The sequence below is a fragment of the Papio anubis genome, chromosome 8 (assembly GCF_008728515.1).
Source record: "Papio anubis isolate 15944 chromosome 8, Panubis1.0, whole genome shotgun sequence".
Taxonomy (NCBI): Eukaryota; Metazoa; Chordata; class Mammalia; order Primates; family Cercopithecidae; genus Papio; species Papio anubis.
In genome coordinates, this window is record NC_044983.1 from 15,110,683 (window position 1) to 15,126,611 (window position 15,929).

Below are 15,929 nucleotides of genomic sequence, written 5' to 3' on the forward strand. Positions count from 1 at the left end.
TCGTCAAAGTGTTTGCCTTAATTTGCAATCGTTATGACTTGAGCCAAGTGCTTATACCTCATTTTTGTCATATATGTGAAGATACAATTGCAAATCGTTCACGACCTTGAGTCTGGAGGTCAGGAGACCGTTAGGAGATGTGAGCGTCCCAGACGGGCGCTGACCCCTGCTCGGAGACCCACCCCGCCCGTAGCAGCGGCGCGGGCCCCAGACAGCCTGGGGCGCCCGGCAGCCCCGCAATCTGTCACGCCTCAGTTCCGCTGACTCGGCTGTGCCCGAGGTGTCGCGCTGCCACGTAGCCAGGTGTCGCCGGGGCCGGCGCGGTAATTTATGACTGCGTGGTTGGGCTGGGGGTTCGGGGCCGGGGAGCAGAGCCGGGATCCGCCGCCTCTTCTAGGCTCTTCCCGGGCCGACCCCGGAGTCCCCTGCGCTGACGGTGGCGTCGCGGGTCCCCGTGGCCGCGCCAGTATACGGGTAGCTCCCGGCCGGCCGCGAAGCTCGCGGAACCGACTTCTCGCGAGGCTTCGGCGCCCCCCTCCACCCCCGCCCGTCCGTTCTCCGCCCCCTCCCAGCTCTGAAGTGGGCAGTCACAGCGATGGCTGCGCTGCGAAGGCTCCTGTGGCCGCCACCCCGGCTGCCGCCTCCACTCTGCGCTCACCAGCCCCTCCTTGGGCCGTGGGGGCGGCCTGCGGGGGCGGCCCCGGGCCTTTCTGGCCGGCCCTTCTCCTCCCGGGAGGATGAGGAGAGGGCTGTGGCGGAGGCGGCGTGGAGGCGGCGGCGGCGCTGGGGGGAGCTGAGCGTGGCGGCGGCGGCCGGCGGGGGGCTGGTCGGCCTGGTGTGCTACCAGCTATACGGGGACCCCAGGGCCGGCTCGACGGCGACCGGGCGGCCCTCGGAGAGCGCGGTCGCGGAGCCCGAAGACCCGCCCCGCGGCCGGGGGATGCTGCCCATCCCGGTGGCGGCTGCCAAGGAGACGGTGAGTGCGCGGGCGCGCGTCACACCTTCGCGAGGGCTGTGACCTTCGTGCCGGGCGCGCAGGACCCCGGAGACTGTGGGGACTGTGCGGGCGCTGTGGCCGCGGGTGGGGAACTTCCCGTGAGCGAGGCTGACACCTAGGCCGGACAGCCTGGAATCTGGTCACCCACGTGTTGGGAAGACAGGTCATGCTGTCACTGATGCTGCAGCTACCAAGTATCATTACAAACCCAAAACCAACACCCCTCCCCTCTTACAAAAAAAGATTCAGAAATGAAGGCCATGACAGGCGAAAAGTGGACCGCTGTAGGTGTGGGGAAAAGGAATACCTAGATTGCGCAGGGCGACAGCAAATGACCCAGGAGGTCTGTTGCATTAGGATGAGGTTCGAAGCAGTGGTCTGAGATCTCAAAAGCCACTGCATTAGCATATGGGAATTTGTTAGTCCCAAGAAAGGAAATGCTAAACCTGCATGCTAACCTCCTTATACCCAAGGAATGTTGATGTTACCAGGTTGGAAAAGAAAAAAAAAAATTGTTCAAAAAGAGACATGTATTTCTCTCTTTTTCCCTCCCCGACTAAAGCCAGAATCCCATTAGTAGGTACAATAAAACACAAAATGGATAGGATAGCAAATGTAGGAGGCTGTGAATGACGCTAACTCCTTCAGAAGAAAGTCACATGAAAATGTTCAACTGTCATTATGTAGTTAATAATATAAGGTAAAGGTGTGTGAAAGGCAACAGTGAGTAAAGGATCGTGATTTTTTTTTGTCACATCAGTATATTTAATAGTCATGTAAATGATTAGGAAAATTGTCTAGGGAGATTTTCCTTTCAAAACTCGAAGAGTGTGAAAGGCGTAGATGAAAATAATTTAGGAAACAGGGAGCTATGCTGTTTTTAACTTTAATGCAATTTATATAGCCTTTGTTCTTTTCTTAATACACAGTGGTGATCTGATGTAAGTTCATCCGTTCCTTTGGTGGAGGTTGTCAGTACAATTAGGTTACAGAATCTGCTTTATGGACCATCAGCAGATCACAAGCACATAATGTAAAGTCCTTTTATACATGAATATTCAAAATACTAGGAAATACCCTCAAACCTCCACCCCCACCCCCTTCACACATACACATACTCTTTTGTGGCTTGGCAAGGAACAGCGTTATTCGTGATGACAGAACTTTTAATTAACCATAGTTGAGCTGGGAACAGATCAGCAAGGTAGGGAATTCAAGTAGTATTTTCTTTTCTTTCTTAAAATTAATTTTACTTTTACAGTTGAGAAATGGTATCGCACAGTTTTTAAAAAGACCACGTTCGGAAAACTAGAACTTTGACTCCACCACTTGCTACTTGTGTCATTATGGAGAAATTACTTGACCTGTCAATGCCTGTTTCCTCACCTGTGAAATGAGGCTAATAGTCTCCTAGGGTGTTATGAGAGTTAAATGAGTTAACACAGTATATTTAAAACAATGGTACTACTAAAGAACGTTCAATACGTTTATTTTTTGGCTAGGCGCTGTGGCTCATGCCTGTAATCCCAGCACTTTGGGAGGTCGAGGCAGGTGGATCACCTGAGGTCAGGAGTTCGAGACAAGCCTGGCTAACATGGCGAAACCTCATCTCTACTAAAAATACAAAAATCAACCGGGCACGTGGTGGTGGGCGCTTGTAATCTCAGCTACTGGCGAGGCTGAGACAGGAGAATCCCTTGAACCTGGGAGGCAGAGGTTGCAGTGAGCCGAAATCACACCTCTGTTTTCCAGCCTGGGTGACAAGAGTGAAACTCCCTCTCTCTCTCTCTCTCTCTCTCTCTCAATCTCCCTCTCTCTCTTTCTCTCTCTCTCTCTATATATATATTTTTTATTCGTTTATTGTCTACTTTTGTGCACTTATGTTATTATTGCTTAGTGTTTATGAAAATTTCTGTTCATTGTTTTAGAAGTCAAATAATGCTAAAGTCCTGTGCCTTACCCTTCCCTAGCCTCTAGTCCTGCATTCTGATTGTCGTGTCTTTTGTATTTCCCTCTCCAAAAACTTTTATGATCTTCTCTTTATCTCTGGTACTTGAAATTTTCACAGTAATGAGCTTCGGTGTGGATATTTTTTCATTGATTGTGCTAGGTTCTTAAGAGGCCTTTCCATATGGAAATCCATGTCTAAAAAATTCTGTGTAATTTTCTTGTATTATTTCTTTAATGATTTTTCTCTTCTCCCTCTTTCTATTCTCTCTGGAACTGCTGTTTGTTTGAAGTTAAATTTCCTGACAGATCGTAATCTAATTCTAATCATTCTTATATTTCATTTTTTAAAAATCTTTTCGTCTGTTTGTTTTTATAGGAGATATCCTGGACTTTATCTTACAACCTTCCTACTGAATTTTTTTTATTTCTGCTATTCTACTTTTTTAATTCAAAGAACGATTTTGTGTTCTCTGATGTTCATGAGTTATAGCATTCTATTTTGCTTCATGGCTGCTATATTTTCTCTTTTTGCTGTAGGGATGTAAATTATATCTTTGTTTTGCCTTCTAAGGATATAAATTATAACTTCATTTTGACTTCTAAGGATATAAATTATAACTTTGTTTGGCCTTCTCTCTGCATTGCTTTGTTTCTTCCAGGTTCCTTTTTATTTCTGTTTGATTCTATAAGCTCTTGCTTTCATTATGGAGGTTTTCCTCACATATTTGTGGTTGGTACCCGTCTGTTACTTGAGAACCTCTCAGAAGGTCTCTGTGCACAACATGTCCTTTCGTTTGGTGATCTGGGCTTTTTATTAATGTAGCATTGAAATGTCAGTATTTTATAGCTCTTTTTCTCTGATGCTGTTGAACTTCTACAAAAAATAGGAGAGATGGGAGGTGCAGTAGTCTTCTGGAAGCAGACACGTGTGCACATATATGTAAGAGCATGTATGTTGGTGATATACTTAGGTATTGTTATCTCATCCTCTGCTTTTAGCCCCACTACTTACTCTGACTCCATAGCTCCATAGTTCCCAAGGCCTTGTCCATTTTGGGATTCTGTATAGCAAATATTAATACCTTACTTCCATTTGGTCTTCTCTGCAGAACTCAGGTAGTGCCTCTGTTCTCTTAAGTCAAGTATGACTCCTCCATCTGTTCAATTTTGTAAAAATTTTATAAATTCTCTTGAGTGTTTTAGTTTCCCCTCCTTTTCTCTATCTTAGCTCTTTTGTATTTTTACCTTTTTATACTCGTTTACCGTGAATTTAATGTGGTTAGGGGAAGAAGATGTTGGAAGAGAATGGTGGGGTCAGTCTGCCATTTTTCAGAAATATTATTTTAGTGGCATGTGCCTGTAGTCCCAGCTACTCAGTGGGGCTGAGATAGGAGGATCACGTGAGCCCAGGAATTCAAGGCTGCTGTGGGCTATTTTTGCACCGTACCATTTCAGCCTAGGGGACAGAGCATGACTTGTCTCAAAAAAGAAGAAGAAATTTTATTTTAAACCTGTGCTGCTACTTCATTTATTATGATTATGATTATGATTATGATTATTTTGAGACATAGCATCGCCCCATCGCCCAAGCTGGAGTGCAGTGGCGTGATCTCGGTTACTGGAACTTCTGCCTCCCAGGTTGAAGCAGTTCTTCCACCTTAGCCTCCCGAGTAGCTAGGATTACAGGCGCCTGCCACCGTGACCAGCTAAGTTTTTTGTATTTTTAGTAGAGACAGGGTTTCACTATGTTAGCCAAGCTGGTCTCAAACTCCTGACCTCAAGTTCCACCTGCCTGAGCTTCCCAAAGTACTGGGAATACAGTCGTGAGCCACTACACCCAGCCCATTTATTATTTTTGATTTTCCTGAAGTGATAGAAATGATTCATTTTGATGTTTAAAACTATAGCTAAGAACTTCTGATTTATAAAATCTCTTTTAAGTGTAATATGCTGCTGAGCATAAGCCTGGCATGTAAATTAACCTGTATGTGTTATCAGAATAATTCAACTGATGGAAGTGACCAGCTGTAATTTACAGAAATACGGTTCTCTTATATGATAGCCTTTGAAGATTTTTATGTCAAAGACATTGGCTCTGAACTCGGAAGGCCTTCCCTGACTCCATAGATTTGTTGAAATATCTCTCTCTACTTTCAGATAATGACTTTTTTGTGATTATTTAGTCATTGTTTGTCTTCTTTACTTGTCTTAGCCCCTTAAGGAGAGGCACTGTGTTCATCTTTGTCACCTTTATATCTTCATTGCCTGGTAAGCGTCGTAGCCTGATAGGCACAATATCTATTTGTTGAATAAATAAGCTCATGCTAAATATTTGTATGGAACATACACTGAGAATTGAGTTTAATATTTTGTTCAGCTAAAACAGTTATTTTTAGCATTTGAATTGGGATGACTTCGGTAAAGGTCAAAATTCCAGGCTTTGGGAGATCAGGTCACGTGGTACTGTATTTATTTTAATTGTGCAAGTTTGGGTTGCCAAATTTTTTAGTGAACTATGGCTTTGACCTTTATATATATTATAAAGAGATGATTCTGATTAGAACCTCAAAGTTTTAGCCTTAAAGCACTATTTTTATTAGTGGGAAAAATTTTTGTTCTAGAGCTGCCTTGTTTTTCAGGCCCAGAATAAAAAAATGATTAGATTGCTTAACATACTTCAGTGTTTTACTTAATTGTACAGAAGACATGATCTTATTTTATGATTTGTTCACCTTAAGAAGCTTCAAGCAACATATTTGAGTATTACTCTGGAGTGGAAAACTAGTTAGACAAATTTTGTATCTCTTTCATATCTATAATAATCGCAAATAGTCATACATTATTATGTTTCTTTATATCTTTTCCAGCCTCTTTTCTCAAGGCAGCATATCTTGAGATGTGAGGATATGCTTGCTTTTACCCAGAATATTGAAGAATTTGCCAGATGCATATAGGCATACGTTTTGTTGTGCCTCATTTTCTTGTGCTTCACAGATACTGCATTTTTTACAAGTTCAAGGTTTGGGGCAACACTGAATTAAGCAAATCTGTTGGCACCATTTTTCCAACATTATATGCTTACTTAATGTTTCTGTGTCACATTTTGATATTTCTTTTAATATTTCAAACTTTTTCATTACTATTGTATATTATGATAATCTGTGATCAGTTATGTTTGACCTTGCTGTTTAATTGTACCATGCATCATGAACCACACCCATATAAGACAGCAAAGAGTAAATGTTATGTGTGGTTTAGTCCATGGACCAGCTGTTCCCTAGTCTCTTTCCCTCTCCTCGGGCCTCCTTGTTCCCTGAGTCACAAAAATACTGAATTTGGGTCAGTTACTAACCCTAGAATGGCCTCTAAGTGTTCAGGTGGAAGGAAGAGTTGCACATCTCTCACTTTAAATCAAAAGGTGCAAAGGATTAAGCTTAATGAGGAAGGCATGTTGAAATACCACATAAGCCAAAAGACAGGTCTCTTGTGCAAAGAGTTAGCCAAGTTGTGAATGCAGCAGAAGAGTTTTTGAAGGAAATTAAAAGTGCTCTTTGTGAACACACAGATTATGAGAAGACAAAACAGCCTTACTGCTGAGAAGGAGCAAGTTTTAGTGGTCTGTATAGAAGACCAAACCACAACATTCCCTTAAGACAGAGCTTAACCCAGAGTAAGGCCTTAACTATCATCAATTCTTTTAAAGTTGAGAAAAGTAAGGAAGCTGTAGCAGAAAAGTTGGAAGTTAGCAGAATTTGGTTCATGAGGTTTAAGGAAAGAAGCTGTCTCCATAACATAAAAGTGCAAGGTGAAGTGGGAAATGGTGATGTACAAGGTGTAGCAGGTGATCCCGAAGATCTAGCTAGGATAATTGATGACGGTGGTTACACTGAACAACGGATTTTCAATAGAGATGAAATAGCCTTTTATTGGAAGAAGATACCGTCTAGGACTTTGATAGTTACAGAGAAGTCAATGTCTGGCTTCAAAACTTCAAAGGATAGGCTGGCCCTTTTGTTAGCTCTAATGCAGCTGGTGACTTGAAGTTGAAGGCAGTGCTCATTTACCATTCTGAAAACACTAGGGCCCTTAAGAATTATGCTAAATCTACTCTACCTGTGTTATGTAAGGGGAACAGCAAAGCCTAGATGACAACACATCTGTTTGTAGCATGGCTTACTGAATATTTTAAACTCACTATTGAGACCTACTGCTTAGAAAAAAAACATTCATTTCAAAATATTACTGCTCATTGACAATGTACCGAGTCACCCAAGAGGTCTGATGGAGATTTACAAGGAGATGAATGTTTTTATGCCTGCTAACACAGCATCCATTCTGTAGTCCATGGATCAAGGAGTAATTTTGACTTTCACATCTTATTATTTAAGAAATACATTTTATAAGGCTATGGCTGCCATAGATAGTGATTCCTCTGATGGGTCTGGGCAAAGTGAATTGAAAACTTTCTGGAAAGGATATACCATTCTAGATGCCATTAAGAACATTTGTGATTCATGGGAGGAGGTAAAAATACCAACATTAGCAGGAGTTTGGAAAAGTTAATTCCAGCTTTCATGGATGACCTCAAGGTATTCAAGATTTCAGTGACAGAAGTAGCTGCAGAGGTGGTGAAATAGCAAGAAAACTGCAATTAGAAATGGAGCCTAAAGATAAGACTGAATTGCTGCAATTTCATGTTGAAACTTTAACAGACGAGGACTTGCCTCTGTGAATGAGCAAATTTAATGGTTTCTTGAGATGTAGTCTAATCCTGGTGAAGATGCTGTGAAAATTGTTGAAATGACAACAAAGATTTGGAATATTCCGTGAACTTTGTTATAGAGCAGTGGCAAGCTGATATAGTTTGGCTCTGTGTCTCACCCAAATCTTACCTTGAAGTATAATAACCCCCACATGTCATGGGAGGGACCCAGTGGGAGGTAATTGAACCATGGGGGCTGGTTTTTCCCATGCGGTTGTTGTGATAGTGAATAAGTCTCACAAGATCTGATGTTTTATAAAGGGGAGTTCCTCTGCATGTACTGTCTTGCCTACCACCATATAAGACATGACTTTGCTCCTCATTCACCTTTTGCCATGATTGTGAGGCCTCCCCAGCCATGTGGAACTGTGAGTCAATTAAACATCTTTCCTTTATAAATTACCCATTCTTGGGTATGTTTTTGTTAGCAGTGTAAGAATAGACCAATAGAATAAATGAGTACTGGTAAGAGTGGGGTGCTGCTGTAAAGATACCCGAAAATGTGGAAGTGACTTTGGAACTGGGTAATAGGCAAACTGTTGGAACAGTTTGGAGAGCTTAGAAGAAAACACGAAAATATGGGAAAGTTTGAAACTTCCTAGAGACTTGTTGAATGGCTTTGACCAAAATCCTGGATAGTGATGTGGACAGTAAAGTCCAGGGTGAGGTGATCTCTAATGGAGACGAGGAACTTGTTGGGAACTGGAGCAAAGGTGACTCTTGCTATGTTTTAGCAAAGAGACTAGTGGCATTTGGTCCCTGCCCTAGAGATCTGTGGAATTTTGAGCTTGAGAGAGAGAATTTAGGGTATCTGTTGGAAGAAATTTCTAAGCAGCAAATTGTTCAGGATGTGATTTGGGTGCTGTTAAAGGCATTCAGTTTTATGTATTCACAAATATATGGTTTAGAATTGGAACTTATGTTTAAAAGGGAAGCAGAGCATAAAAGTTCAGAAAATTTGCAACCTGATGATGTGATAGAAAAGAAAAACCCATTTTCTCTGGAGAAATTCAAGCCAACTGCAGAAATTTGCATAAGTAAGGAACCAAATGTTAATCGCCAAGACAATGGAAAGAATGTCTCTAGGCAAGGTCAGAGATCTTCACAGCATCCCCACCCATCACAGACCTGGAAGCCTAGGAAGAAAAAATGGTTCTATGGGCTGGGACTAGGACCTTGCTGCTTTGTACGTTCCTGAAACTTGGTACCCTGTGTCCCAGCCATGGCTAAAATGGGCCAATGTATAGTTCAGGCCATTGCTTCAGAAGGTGCAAACCCGAAGCCTTGGAGGCTTCCATGTGGTGTTGGGCCTTTGGGTGCATAGAAGTAAGAATTGAGGTTTGGGAACCTCTGCCTGGACTTCAGAGGATGTATGGAAACGCCTGGATGTCCAGGTGGAAGTCTGCTGCAAGGACAGAGCCCTCATGGAGAACCTCTGCTAGGGTAGTGCAGAAGTGAAATGTGGGGTCAGAGCCCACACACGGAGTTCCCACTGGGGCACTGACTAGTGGAGCTGTGACAAGAGGGCCACCAGCCTCCAGACCCCAGAATGGTAAATCCACTGATAGCTTGCACCATGCACCTGGAAAAGTCACAGACACTCACCACCAGCCCATGAAAGCAGCCGGGAGTGGGGCTGTACCCTGCAAAGCCACAGGGGCAGAACTGCCCAAGGCTGTGGGAGCCTACCTCTTGGATCAGTGTGACCTGGATGTGAGACATGAAGTCAAAGGGGATCATTTTGGAGCTTTAAGATTTGACTGCCCTGTTGGATTTTGGACTGGTATGGGCCTGTAGCCCCTTTGTTTTGTCCAGTTTCTCCCTTTTGGAATGGGTGTATTTACCCAATGTCTGTAGCCCCATTGTATCTAGGAAGTAACGAACTTGGTTTTGATTTTATAGGCTCATAGGCAGAAAGAACTTGCCTTGACTCAGATGAGATTTTGGACTGTGGACTTTTGAGTTAATGCTAAAATGAGTTAAGACTTTGGGGGACTGTTGGAAGGCATGATCAGTTTTGAAATGTGATTTGAGAGGTCCCAGAGGTGCAATAATGTGGTTTGGCTCTGTGTCCCACCCACATCTCACCTTGAATTGTAATAATTCCCACGTGTCATGGGAGGGACCCGGTGGGAGATAATTGAATCATGGGGGCAGGTTTTTCCCGTGCTATTGTCATGATGGTGAATAAGTCTCACAAGGTCTGCTGGTTTTATAAAGGAGAGTTCCTCTGCACATGCTCTCTTGACTGCTGCCATGTAAGACGTGACTTTGCTCCTCATTCGCCTTCTGACATGACTGTGAGACCTCCCCAGCCATGTGCAACTGTTAGTCAGTTAAACCACTTTCCTTTATAAATTGCTCACTCTCAGGTATGTGTTTATTAGCAGCATGAGAACATACTAATACACAAGGTTTGAGAGGATGGACTCCAGTTTTGGAGAAGTTCTACACCTGCTACAGAGAAATCTTTTTTTTTGTGAAAGGAAGAGTCTGTCAATGTGGCAGACTTCATTGTTGTCTTATTTGTAATCCCAGTACTTTGGGAGGCTGAGGCAGGCAGATCACAAGGTCAAGAGATGGAGACCATCCTGGCTAACATGGTGAAACCCTGTCTCTACTAAAAATACAAAAAATTAGCCAGGGGTGGTGGTGGGTGCCTGTAGTCCCAGCTACTCGGGAGGCTGAGGCAGGAGAATGGCGTGAACATGGGAGGCGGAGCTTGCTGTGAGCCGAGATTGCGCCACTGCACTCCAGCCTGGGCGACAGAGTGAGACTCTGTCTCAAAATAAATAAATAAATAAAAATGAAAATATAAATAAGAAATTGACACAGCCACCTCAAATTTCAGCAACCACCATTCTGATCAGTTAGTAGCCATCAACATCAAGGCAAGACCCTTCAGTGTCAAAAAATTTTGATTTGCTGAAGGCTCAGATAATCATAAGCACTTTTCTAGCAATAAAGTATTTTTAAATTAAGATATGTACTGTTGTAGACATAATGCTGTTGCAAGCTTAATAGGCTAATTGTAGCATAAACACAACTTTTATTTGCCCTGGGAAACCAGAACATTTATGTGGCTCACTTTACTGCAATATTTGCTTTATTGTGGTGGTGTGGAACTGAACCTGCAGTATATCTATATACCTGTAAATGGAGAAAAGTCCCAGTTTTTTATAGTAAGGGAAGTTACATACACATGAAATTGAAGATAAGCTATTTCTATGTGGAATAGCATTGTTGTATGAGAAGCTAAATAGCTGATCCCCTCTCTTAGTTTCTTTAATCACCTTGTCACAAGTCCACGAGAGTCTGGATGCCTTATAATGGCCTGACCATCTAATAGATTCACATACAATGATTTGAGTAGAGATTACTTTTCAGTTCTATTAAATATTTGGGTTTAATGTGACTTCTTAATTGATTCTCACATATAGTCCTATTTATAGGGTTATACATACATAATTTGGGACAGGACTATTTTATAAGTACTAAGTAATATGTAGCTGCCCTCTTACAGACTGAATATGTAATTTATCTCTAGTAATTTTTGAGATATGAATGCTGTTTTCTACCCAAAGATTAAAGAAAACATTTGAGATCATTAAACAATGACATTAACCCTATAAAATAATTTTATATATTTATGGCACAATGTAATATTTTGATATGTGTATATATTGTAGAGTGATTAAATCAAGCTAATTAAGGTATCCATCATCTTGCATTGTTACTTATTTTTTTTTTTAGATGGAGTTTCGCTGTTGTTGCCCAGGCTGGAGTGCAATGGTGCTATCTCAGCTCACTGCATCTCTTGCCTCAGCCTCCTGAGTAGCTGCGATTACAGGCATGCACCAGCACACCCAGCTATTTTTTGTATTTTTAGTAGAGACGGGTTTTTTCCATGTTGGTCAGGCTGGTCTCGAACTCCTGACCTCAGGTGATCCGCCTGCCTCGGCCTCCCAAAGTGTTGGGATTACAGGCGTGAGCCACCGTGCCTGGCCCCATTATCGTATTTTTAACCTTAAACTTTTTCAGTGTTTTTTTTTTTTTTAATTATACTTTAAGTTCTAGGGTACATGTGCATAACGTGCATTTTTCAGTGTTTTGAGGAAAGATTTTTTTCGTTACCCATGCTATAACGGATAAGTCTTGTATCTAAAAAGATTTTAATAAATCCTTATTTAATGACCGAATTAAAAATCCAGAAATAAATTACAGTTTTTCTAATTACTACAGTTCTTTCGAAATCTTGCTTTTACAAAATCATTTCATTCATGTAGATTTGCGTTGGACTTTATGGAGATCAGAAGATCATCTAAATACTCTAGCAGAAGGGGAAAATAATAGATGTCTGTTACCTTGTGTTACCTATGAGGATTAATGATTGGATACTGAGTCATAGTAGCTTTAGCAGTAATGGTGAATTTAGTAACTAACTACAGTTTCATGAAATAGCAAATGCAGAGATTATATGTTTTTATTTTCTTCCCCATAAACATATGAGAAAAAAAAATTCACTTTCTTTAGAGGCATCCTTAGAGTTCAGTATTAGTGGCTTGTCAAATGCTTTAAGGTTTTTCTTATTTTTAGATAGTGGCATATGTAAAATTATATGTGATAGTCCTACTGTATCTGCAGGTTAACTTTCTGTGATATCAATTACCAGCGACCAACCTCTGTCTGAAAATAATAAACGGAAAATTCTAGGGTTTTAGGGTCAGGGAAATGGAAGAATCAAGGGTGTTATTCAATAAGTTTTTGTCTTGGGCAACTGGGTGGATTTGCTGCAATTCACTGAGACTAGGCCCTCAGTAGAAAAAACAGGTTGGGAATGATGGGCATGGATGATAAGTTTGTAACTTGTACAATAGATCAAGGTGTCTTTTGAACAGCTGAAGGTAAATTTCCATTTAGATGCATAGGTCAAAAGCTCAGGAGAGAAACCCTTACTATAGAAATAGATTTGGGAATCATCACGTATTAAAAATCTAAGAGTGGATGACATTGTTCAGAATATGTAGAATGAGAAGAGAAAGCATCTAAGGAGAGAACTCTGGTGAGCATCCATGACTTAAAGTACTGGCAGAGAAAAGAAAGTCTGCAAAAGCTGAAAAGTTGAGTCCAGACAGGTGTAAAAAGAAAAAAAAAAAAAAAAAGTCAGGGGGGCTGTGGAAGTCAAAAAAAGATAGTACTGTACTTTCAGAAAGGAAGCAGTGAGTTATACTGAAAGCTACCCAAGGAGGTCGGCTGAGATAGAAATAGAAAGTGTGCATTGGATTTAGCAACAAGGGAGTCATGGGTGATTTTGTGAAGACATTAGAGGTGAAAATCAGATTACAGTTGGATAAGCTGAGTAAACGTGAAGAAAAGGTAACGTGGACAAAGTGAGGTGTTGACAGCCATATCAATAATTTGGCTCTGAAGAAGAGAGAGGATAGTAGCCTGAGGGACATGGAATTGTTTTTTTTTGTTTTGTTTTGTTTTTTTTAAGATGGAAGACCCTCGATTGTGTTTAAATGCTGATGGAAAAAAGAAGATTAAATTTAAAGGAAAGAGAGAATAATTGATTTGATAAGGACCCAGGTGGGAGTAGGAGATAAAAATTAAAGCACAAGGAAAGAGTTTAACCTTAGATAATAGGAGGGATGCTGTTTCCATTGTGACAGGAGGATGGGATGCAAGGATACTGTATATATGCTTAGTGGTAAGTAGTTGAAGGTGTTCTTGCCTGACTGCTTCTATATTCTCTGTGAAATAGGAGGTGATGTCATCTTCTCAGAGCAAGATACAGAAATATGCGGAGTAACTATGATAGACGTTTGGGGGAAAGTGGAGGATTGACTTAGCCACTGCAAAAAAAACTAGAAAACCATGAAATCTTTACATTTGTTCATTTTTTATAACTGCAAGTCTCAATATGAGCTTTTTAACAAAGTGGTTTTTAACTTGCTCATGAAATGCAGTTTTTACCTGGTCACAAGTTTTACTGTTTTGATTTATAAGTTGTTGATGTTATCTCTTTTTTGATTTGTGTAAACCTTAGTAATCTGATCTAATTAGTACTTTTTTTTTTAACTCATGATGCAATATTTAACTTACACAGCAAATGCACCAAACTTATAATACAATACAGATTTTGTTATTTTTGTTTAAACTTGATAGACAAGTTTAACTGGATAATATTAGATCTCACTGCTCTCCTGTAATTGTTGTGCCAAACACTGAGAATGTAACTTTATTTTATATAAACACTCTTGTGATAAAGAAAAAATGTGTTTAAAAAATCAAACCATCTCAATTTATGGCATTATCTAGCATTAAAAAAATATGCCTAGTCATTTGTGTTTAGACTAAACAGGATTTTCTAGATTTATTATTTTCTTCCCTTTCCTCTTTAAGTAAGTCCTTGCCTCTTTATTCTCTGATGTATTGATATATTATGTAATCTAAGTAAAATATGGAACTTTAGTGCTGAATTGTTTAATTAGTTAGCATAGTAGTGCTACCATAGCGTAGTAGTGTTTTTGCTCATTAAAGTTATTTTTCTAAACTAGAAAAGTAGAATCTGTATGTTCTGCTTTTTTTCCTATTTACTAATTAATTGTCTTTTAACCATTTTAATACTCAAACTCTATCTCTAGAATTTAGAGTACAGGAAGTGTATATATAAGAATTTTGAAACAATCCTTTTTTCCTGTCTGATAAGGGTGGTATCTGTCCAATTGACACTGTAAGTATTGACTAGGTGAGATATTTGGTTTGTCCCTTTTCCTCAAAAGGATGTAATAGATGGTTTAAACTGCTTGTAGCAATTCAAAGTGAATTTTTCTAACTGGCTTCACATCGGATCAGAAAGGTCCAAGGTCCTTATAATTTAGGTACAGTTTAAGCTAGCTCCAACCTATTAAAATTAGTTATTTTAAAATAATATCATCTAAACCTCTTTCAACTGCTTTAAAATTATTCTTACTAATCTGACAATGAGAGGTTACTTGTAATTGTCCATATACGTACATTGTCCCCAGGAGATTGAGAAAGGTTTTGAGACATTAGTACCATGAAGCTTAAAAATATAGTCATAAGGACAGTGATAGGCAGGTTTTGGACCAGGGCTTGGGGTGAATGAAGACCAGTGTGATTTAAACATTATTTCCTTTCTGGACTCAATCTTTGTTGTCACATGACCTCCTCCAGACTGCTTTCTATCCAAATAAATGGGTCACATTAGGATTTTATGTTCTCATACTAAAGAATACATTTAGTAACCTTTTGGTCCAGTACTGTGCAGATGTGCTATCAAATATGTCTGTCTGGTTCTCTCTACCTGCCAGCTTTGTTGATCTTCATAAAAGTCAGGTAAGAGTTTTGATTGAAGTCTTTTATAATATGGACTTAACAAATCAAAGTCAAGATATCCTATTTGGAGAGAAAGGTAAAATATATATTTCATACTTTGATTCAATATTCTAAATTTTGTGAGTTATAAGAACAAATATTGGGTTCTAATGTGCATTAAATAGTGAACTATGAAAAATAGCCCACATATATGTCACCAAATAATTAAAATCCTGAAGTTCTTCTGAATTATAGTAGTTGTAAATATTTCTAAAACCTTAGGCAAGAAGGCACACTTAAGGTTCTTGCCTTTTGCTAGCAAGTGATAGGAGAACAACAATTTGTGTCTTTGTTCCTATACCCACACCTCTCACACAGCAGAATTTGGAACATGGTTAAAGCTGTAGATTGGGTTGAACGTTGATGTTCAGTAGAGTGGTCAAAATGGGAAGGATATGAACCTGAAAGTTCATTATCTGAATATCAGATACATAAGAGCAGAAGTTACTCAGGAGGGTATTGTTTGATTACAAGCTAATACAGAAGTCATGAAAACATATCTCATATATTTTTGTGATAGGTTTTACTCAGGAAGCAGCCTCTAGGATCTACAGAGAAAGTAGCATTCTTAGATGGTACTCTGTAATTCAAGTATCTTCTTCAGCAGTGTTTTCTTAATTTTAGGAGAGCAGAGTAGCTCCCTAGAATTCCCTAGGAATTTTAAATTTTTTTTTTTTTTTTTTGGAAAAGCAAAGCACTGGGAGACAGAGGGATCAGAGGAATGTAACCTAGAAAAATTGGTGAAAACATTGTGGTATGTTGATTGACTGATTCACAGTACTACATCCTAGTCCAAAAGCAGTGTGGATCTTCATGTAG

The 15,929-nt window shown here is 40.2% G+C and overlaps 1 protein-coding gene across 6 annotated transcripts in view; it reads left to right on the top strand.

Annotated features, from left to right (window-relative positions):
- The first annotated feature begins 557 nt into the window (after positions 1-557).
- The window catches only part of MICU3 (mitochondrial calcium uptake family member 3), a 93,643-nt gene continuing 78,271 nt past the window's right edge, over positions 558-15,929 (top strand). For 5 of the 6 annotated variants that reach the window (XM_003902459.4, XM_009212565.4, XM_009212562.4 and 2 more), the window contains exon 1: positions 558-976. In XM_003902459.4, the coding sequence (XP_003902508.2) occupies positions 596-976 (381 nt within the window). In that variant the 5' untranslated portion in view covers positions 558-595. Of the gene's footprint in view, positions 977-2,796; positions 3,906-15,929 lie in introns of those variants that run through there. The other variant, XM_031669363.1, reaches the window with a different exon arrangement.